This window comes from Nematolebias whitei, chromosome 11 (genome assembly GCF_014905685.2).
Source record: "Nematolebias whitei isolate Nwh7 chromosome 11, NemWhi1, whole genome shotgun sequence".
Classification (NCBI taxonomy): domain Eukaryota; kingdom Metazoa; phylum Chordata; class Actinopteri; order Cyprinodontiformes; family Rivulidae; genus Nematolebias; species Nematolebias whitei.
The window spans coordinates 27,263,724-27,271,809 of NC_056508.1; the positions used below are offsets into that span (position 1 = coordinate 27,263,724).

Consider the following 8,086-nt stretch of genomic DNA (forward strand, 5'->3'; position numbering starts at 1 on the left):
CAATAAACATGAAACTTTCTCTATAATTCCTATGAAGTTCTTCTGTGATTTAAAAAAAAGTTTATGCATAACATCATTCTGAGAGATAAACATGTCAGAGTGAGGCTGTCTTTGTGCAAACAGTCCAGCCAGTAAATAAAACTACCATTACATTACGTGATGGAAGTAAATGCGAGACGTTCATAAATAGTGCTTGTCCTGTGGGTTTAAAGTAGGCTGGGGTGTGGTCCAGTGGTCAGGGAAATGGCCGGATGACCTGGACTGTGCTGAGTCATGTCCCAGGTGAGGGATAGAGCTGCCTCCACTGAGCTCCGGGACGTGCACTTAACCTGCAGTAATTACTGGAAACTACACCGAGAACATGGCAACATGGAAGTTGTGGAAGTGGCTCTAGGATTTCAAATTGCTCCGAGCCTCCTGAGGCACACTGCGGGGAAGGTTGCCAGTGCTGTAATGTGGATCTGTTTCTGACCATCCTTCGGATAAATCAGACAGGAGCTCATCACTTTAAAACAAACAACTAAAAAAAAAAACTTTTCGTTTTTAGGCAGCAAAATTCAAGTGCAAATATCAGGTAAATAAGGGCTGTGCATTTTAATCACACTTGCAGGTGATTCTTTTGCAAAGAGAAGAAACAAACATTTGACAATGATTGGGTGAGCAATTAAAAGCTAAATCACTGAGTGAAAAGTGGTAAATTAGGAGGCAGAAAGAAACCTGAGGAAAGGACAGTTTGAAGCAAGAACAAGAGAAGTGGAGCAAACAGGGAGAGATGGAGAGAAGGACCCTGTGAATGAAACCCAAATGGCTGCTAAGAATCATTAATCTTGTGGGGATCTGTGTCAGCGAACGGCGGCGACACAAAGAGCTCTCGGAGCAGCAAGGAGAGCAGCTCAGTGACCCAAACCCAATTGGCTGAGAAAGGCCCACCAGGCTTTAATAGACTTTTGCTGATCCAACACTTGTTTGCTGGGAGCCACAAAGAGGCGATTGCAGGGGCTGACAGAGGCCTGCAGGCCCGGGGGCTCCCCTCCTGGCCCATGATAAATGACCCAGGGTGGGTAGGGCCAGGGCCAGGACCAGAGGAGAAGGGTGAGGGAGCTAAGAGGCAAGGAGGTCATTGAGAAAGAGGAGTAGATGGACAGAGAAGGAGAGAGGAGAAAGAAGGAGTCGAGAGTGGGAGCTGCATTTTTAGAGGAATGTTAAATAACAACAACAGGTCTGGATCTTACGACTGATGGAGCAGACAGGACAGTAGACGAGAAGAGAAATCTAATGAAAACTAAAAAAATACCTTGAAACCAGTTCACACTCAAACATTGATGGAGCTCAGTGGACAAAACAGAACAGCACATCATAAATATTGATGCTGCACACATTTGACGGGAGGCTGTAAAGAAATCTCCTCAAGAATTACACCGAACCATGTATGAATTACAAATTCACTAAAGATTAAACATCTCTAAGGGAAGGAACAACATTAATTTCTCATCTAATAGATGCATGCATTTTTGAATTAAAAATGTGTCCAAAAAATTTGTGAATGGCTGCCAGTTACATTTGTTTACCTACAGAAACAGCCCAAATGACCAAAAGTAGATCAATGATGTCCATGGAAGAGACATTTGAGATGGAGAAGTCCAACACTTTTGATGTACTTGTACATTATTAAGCTCAGATTTGTTGAATTACCAGATTAACTTCAGGCAAATTCATCTGAGTGTTTTGTTTACATTTAGTGTGGACCCACAATTCAGTTTCACAATGATATATCTGAAAAACTACGGCATCATTGATGTAGTTCAGAATATTTTTTTAATGTTTGATTTTAATAGTTTAAAATACTCTCATTACTTTTAACTTATTGACCTACAGTTGCTGTGCACTCAAGTGTGAGTTACACATATTTTGCAGATTTTAAATGAAGATTTGTTTTAACGTCTTCCAGAGAATCTGGTCTGTGGAGGAAATAGATGCCACTCAGAGACATGGGAACAATTCAAGTGAGACAGTTCAGCTCTAAGAACAACACAAGACTTATGGCATTAGTTAGGTGAGCAAATACTGTATGTTTTTAATTATGGTTCATGGTTTACATGATACGTTTCTTCAGAATTGAAGCAGCCAGTTGCTGGTGCAGAAAACACAGGTGTAAACTGCAGTTACGAGCAGAGAGTACAGTTTTTAATTATGTCATGCCTGCACTCTGATATCTGGCCCTTGTGGTGTCGTGTGGTGGCCAGTTGTGATAAAACCAAACATCATGCCCAAGCCTCAGCAAAGAGCCAGCTGGAAGGAGGCCAAACCTGTCGTACATATAGCATTGCAATTTACATTAATGAAATTACCACAGCAACAGGCAGATTTACTGTCCTTTTTTTTTTTCATCTTCTTCTATTTCCTCTGGCATTAAGCCAGTACAGTGCACAGTGACGTTCATTTGTTGTTTTTTTTACTACATGTCAATCAGGAACATCTAAACTCAGGAAAGGCCTGCAATTATACTTTGGCCTCCTTATCAGCTTTTTATATGCTCGAGGTCTCTTAGTCATTTCAAGAACACAAGTCTGGTGACGTTTGTGCAAAAACTGCTCCTCACTGATGAGAAACCTCAGCTTCCTGCAGTGAGAGGAGTCACCACTAGGGGCGCTCTGTCACCAGAAATCAACTTATTTCTGTCTGCAAATACATTTACCTTTTCTATATATAGGCTGAGAGGTGAAACTGTCGGGAAATAAACACGAAAGAAAATGTAAATGAGCACGAAAATACATAAAAGGGGGATTTTAATACAAATGTTGGGTTCACATTGTTAAAATCAATTATATTTCATATCTCACCTTGTTTAGAGAGAGAGAAAAGAAAGTCTCCAATCAGTCAGTGATTGACGATGATGTTTGGCCTTCATCAGAGGTTGGCCTCCTTCCAAACGTCTTAATAAAACATGTTTTCAAAGAGTTAATCGATCAGGGTGGAGCAAAGCAGAATCTCTAAAAAAAACAAATAAATAAAAAAGAGGATGTAGATTATTGACGCGCGTGATCAAACTGAGACAAATGTAAGCTGCCTTACCGACAGCTTGAATATTTCACAGCAACAGTATTATTAAGTTAATCAGTGGAAACATCATACCGTGTCAAATGCATTAATGGAGTAGCTAAAAGTATTTAATAAAATATTAAACATGAATCGACGAGCGCTAAGATTTGTATTTTGCGCAAACAAGTTCTTTGACTTCATTTAAACAACGTGAGCAAAACAAACAGCAGCTTGTTGTTCTCCAGACAAGATAAAAAAAAGGCATAAAGTTGTAGAAACCCGCTGTCTTCTTCAAACACGCAGCAATCTGTGAAAGAAACTTTTGGAGGAGCGCGTCCGCTCCGCGCGCCTCTCCTGTCCCTCGTGCGTCAAAGCGCATCAGCGCTGCAGATGAACCGTCTCCGTCCCTCATCCTCCCCCACTGTCACTGGGCCCTCAGAGCGGCTGCACCCCGGCTCGGTTCGGCAACATTCCCAGGAGACATCACTCATCTGATAGGAAGCGCAAATAAAAACAGCTTTGTTTTCCGCAACAAAAAAAAAAAGAGAGAGAATTGGTGAAAAAAGTCCTTGTAGCTCCATTATAGCCTCGCGTGCACAAGTCCATAAATGTGAGGTGGCATTCCCCCCATGTGTTGTACACCGAGCAGGGGCCTTCACGTGCGCCAGCAGCGGGCCCGGCTGCAGCTGGAGCTGTGCAGCCTCCGCGCGTCAACTGTTAAATGTGGCATTTTAAAGGTGATTTTATTTCTGTTATTCACTCCTAAAATCTGCAGGATGGGACTCTCATCAGGGCCAAAGAAGCAAGCATCAACACTTTTTCCCGCTGTCCATAAGCACGCGGATCACTTAGATCATTAACCACCGAAATGCTGCTGACATGCACGCTTTTTCTTTTCTTTTTTTTTTAACATCTCGTCTCTCCATTACAGCTCGTGATTACAGAGCAGGAGGTGGAAGTGGGGGCTGGAGCCGCCGGCAGGCCCGCCTGGATCCATCAGACGGTGGTCTCGGGTTATATTGGAGAGCATTAAGGGGGCTGCCGGCGGCTCGGCCTCGATGGGAGAGAGAGGGGCTCGAGGGCACCGCGGCACGGCACGGAACGACACGCTGCGCTCAGAGCGCGTCAGGACTGAGAGGCGCGTCTGCAGGAGCTCAACCATCAGGAGGCTTCTGGGAAGAAAAGGGACAAGGTGGAATTTTATTTTTTTATTTATTCTAAATTAATGCAGGCTGTCATATAAATAAAACAAAAAGTCCAACCGGAAGAGGCCTTCTTTTATATAAAAGAAAGATGAGCTGAAAACAAAACACCTCTCATGACTGTCATTCCTCCAATAAACTTATTACACTCAATTATTGACGACGTCAACAACAACAGCAATAATAATAATAATAATAATAATAGTAATGATAATGATAATAATAATAATAAATGTCTCTCTCTATAGATGTCTGACACTATTTTTTTTCTTTATGAAACATAATTTATTTCCAGTGTTTATTAGTTTAAATCAGATTCAGATTTTCTCTCAGAGCTCAAACTCCAAACACAAACACAGAAAGTGAATCATGGATCCCAGCTCACGCACGCGCGTCAAACTGATTAAGAATTTAAGGCAAACAAATGAGCCCTTCATTATCGCATGTCATCTTTGGCAGCCTCTTCTTCCTCCATCCTGCCTGATCGATACGCTGCTGCACGTGCTCAGCTGTGAATATGGACTGGGAAGGAAATTATCATCTGATCAATTCTTCAGATTGGCTCATTTATACGGACAGTTTATTTTGGCTGGGATAGAAGTGATTTTTTCTTTCTTTCTTTGTTTATTTAAAAGCAGATTAAGACAAAGATCACATGAGTTTTGCACGTAATTCTGTAAAAAGTCTTCCCTAGCTTTCCCCGAACTGTTCGACAGTTTACAAAAAGAACGAGAACAAACGTCTCTCTGCTCTTATCCTCCATCACAAGTGCCCGAGAAGAGCTGCTGCCAGTCATCACTGCAGGATGTGACCTTCCACACGGAACAAGGAGCGTGGGGATGCACGGAACCCTCATCATCAACATCAGCAGCAGCTCCACGGCTCGGGCGGTGTGCACGTGCTGCCCACGCAGGGGCAGCCTTGAGCCTGTTTTCTCTCTCCGGTCTGAGTTGGCGCAATCAGACACTCCGAAATAAGTCTGTCGGTTTTATTAAAGCAAATACATTTAATTCAGTTTAATGGGTCAAACAAGCCATTAATATATGACTACTTATGGTGGAGTAAAATATTTATTTATTATTCTCTAAACAACTGAATATTCCTAGCGAGATTCATAACCATCAAATTGTGTCTTTGCTTGCAAAAAAAGAAAAAAAAAGTTCAAAAACACTTAGTAAAGAGTGTTAAATAAAGTGTTTTTGTCACATCGCCCAGCTGTGGAGCTTTAATTTGTGGAAAGCTCAGACTTCAGAGAAATGCAGTTTTGTGTAAAGATGGATGATGGAAAGAGGAGTTTGTTTCTGGGCAGATCGTTGATTGTGAAGATGGACAGAAACCAGCGTCACCAGTGAATGCTGCATCATAAATGAGACAAGAACAAGAGCTGGAATAAAACAGAAACAGGTCAACATGTTTAAGTTAGTCAGTCTGGGACGCTTCATTCAGCTTCTTGCACCGGAGTCTGTAGAATCTCACGACGGTCCAAGCGCGTGAAGGAGCAGCGCGTCACAGACTTCTCTCTCCCCTTCTCTTTTTTCCCTCCCCCCTCCTTCCTCCCCCCCTTCGCTTTTAGGGAAGTCGGTCAGCTGACTGTCTCTGGCTGTCAAGACGGAATTGGGCGCCCCCTCTCCTCTCGTGCTCTTCCTCCACCTCCTCTTCTTCTGCTTGAGCTCAGAGTCCCGCTCCCATTGGATCACCGCGCGCCGTTGGTCCTGCCTTTCTGTGCGACGTCACGCACGCGCTTTGATAATAAAGCCCGGGCTGGCTCCGAGCGCAGTCTGCTGGATACCAGAGAGAGGAGAGAGTGAGAGAGGCGAGCCTTTAAACCTCTGCGGTGCAGAGCTGGAAAAGCTCCTTCTCAGCGAGAAAAAAAAGGAAGAGAGAGCGAGAACAGACGTCTTGTTTACTTTTGCGTCTTCTTTTTTGTGCCTTTTATTTTCCTGGAGAAAAAAAAAGGGAGACTTATCAGTAAGAAGTTGCAACGTGGACTGGTCTCAGCGAGCAAACGGGGTCATTCTTCTGCTCTGCTGGTTTGTTTGTGACTATTCTTCTGCTGGAAGGACCGACGTTTGACTGTTCCTGCACGGCGCGCGCTGCTCTGCCTCCTGCCTGCCACATTATTCCAGCAGAAGTAGGCTACATGACGCAAACACTGAGCTGAGCTGAAAGTTTGCCTCCACAACTTTTTCTCCCCCTTCACCCCCCTCCCTCCCACCACACTGTTTCATGCTACAGCAAGTCAGCGCAGAGCGGTGGAGGAGCCAAAACAACTATTGCATGAAACAAGGAAGGAGGGAAGAGACTCTCATTAAGAAGTCCGTGTTTGCGACGCACGCCGGCACCTTTGCGTCTTTGCAGACCAGTCGCCCCAGCATGAGTGCGGAGCTGAGCATGGGCCCGGAGCTGCCCAGCAGCCCCCTGGCTCTGGAATACGTCAACGACTTTGACCTGATGAAGTTTGACGTGAAGAAGGAGGGCCTGGCCGGCTTTGATCGCGGCGGGGTGCGCCAGTGTAACCGTCTCCAGCCGCAGGGCTCCGTGTCCTCCACCCCCATCAGCACGCCCTGCAGCTCCGTGCCCTCCTCGCCCAGCTTCAGCCCCACAGAGCAGAAGCACCACCTCGAGGAGCTGTACTGGATGCCGAACAGCGGCTACCACCAGCAGATCGACCCGCAGACGCTGAACCTGACCCCCGAGGACGCGGTGGAGGCCCTGATCGGAGCCACGGCGCACGGGCACCCTCAGCCTCCGCACGTGCAGCAGCAGCTGCAGCAGCAGCAGCAGGGCGCCTTCGAGGGCTACAGGGGCCCGCACCACCACCACAGCCACCACGGCCACAGCCAGCAGCACCATCACCCGTACGCGGGGGGCATCCCGCATCACGCCGAGGAGCTGTCCGGGCATCCGGGCGCGCACAGCCACCCGCACAGCCAGCACCACCATCACCACAGCCAGGACCCCGACAGCCCGTCGCCCGTCTCCCCTGAGTCCCACCAACCGCTCCATCACCACCGCCACCACCATCACCACCACCCGCACGGCCACCTGAGCCAGACGGCGGCGCACCTGGGCGCGGGGGGCGGCGGGCTCAGCGTGGAGGACCGCTTCTCCGACGAGCAGCTGGTGTCCATGTCGGTGCGGGAGCTCAACAGACACCTGCGGGGCTTCACCAAGGACGAGGTCATCCGCCTCAAGCAGAAGAGGAGGACCCTGAAGAACCGGGGCTACGCGCAGTCCTGCAGGTTCAAGCGCGTGCAGCAGAAGCACGTGCTGGAGAACGAGAAGACGCAGCTGATGAACCAGGTGGAGCAGCTGAAGGCGGAGATCAGCCGGCTGGCGCGGGAGAGGGACGCCTACAAACTCAAGTGCGAGAAGCTCACGGGCACGGGCTCCGGCGGCTTCCGCGAGGCGGGTTCGACCAGCGACAACCCGTCGTCCCCGGAGTTCTTCATGTGAGTCAACCAGCTGCCCCCTGAACCCTTCCTCTCTCCACAAACCACCGATGGACAGATGGTAATGACCCCCCCCCCCCCTCCCACACGGTTTGATTACATAATACAAAAAAAGTTATATTCATATTAAAAGACTAATCCACCAGATTATATTCTCATCTATAATCATCTCTCCATCCAGACAGAGTCCGAGCAGCTTTGTAGATTAGCTGTTTGTAGGGAAGAGACTTTGTTTTTGTTTTTTGGTTGTTTTCTCCCACCCCCCCTCTTTCAAAATAAAAGGAGGATCAGAACTTCCCCAACACCTCCTCTGAAGACTACAGTTTTTACATTTCCGGTTAAGAGACTAAAATTTGACTCTAAAAATTCAAAACCATAAGCAGGCCTGACTCC

At 46.9% G+C, this 8,086-nt stretch overlaps 1 protein-coding gene across 1 annotated transcript; it reads left to right on the plus strand.

Annotated features, from left to right (window-relative positions):
• Positions 1–6,018: 6,018 nt before the first annotated feature.
• mafba (v-maf avian musculoaponeurotic fibrosarcoma oncogene homolog Ba) lies at positions 6,019–7,746 on the plus strand. Its single transcript, XM_037684088.1, has one exon. It carries the CDS (start codon positions 6,468–6,470, stop codon positions 7,695–7,697), a length of 1,230 nt encoding a protein of 409 aa, XP_037540016.1. The 5' UTR covers positions 6,019–6,467; the 3' UTR covers positions 7,698–7,746.
• The last annotated feature ends 340 nt before the right edge of the window (positions 7,747–8,086 follow it).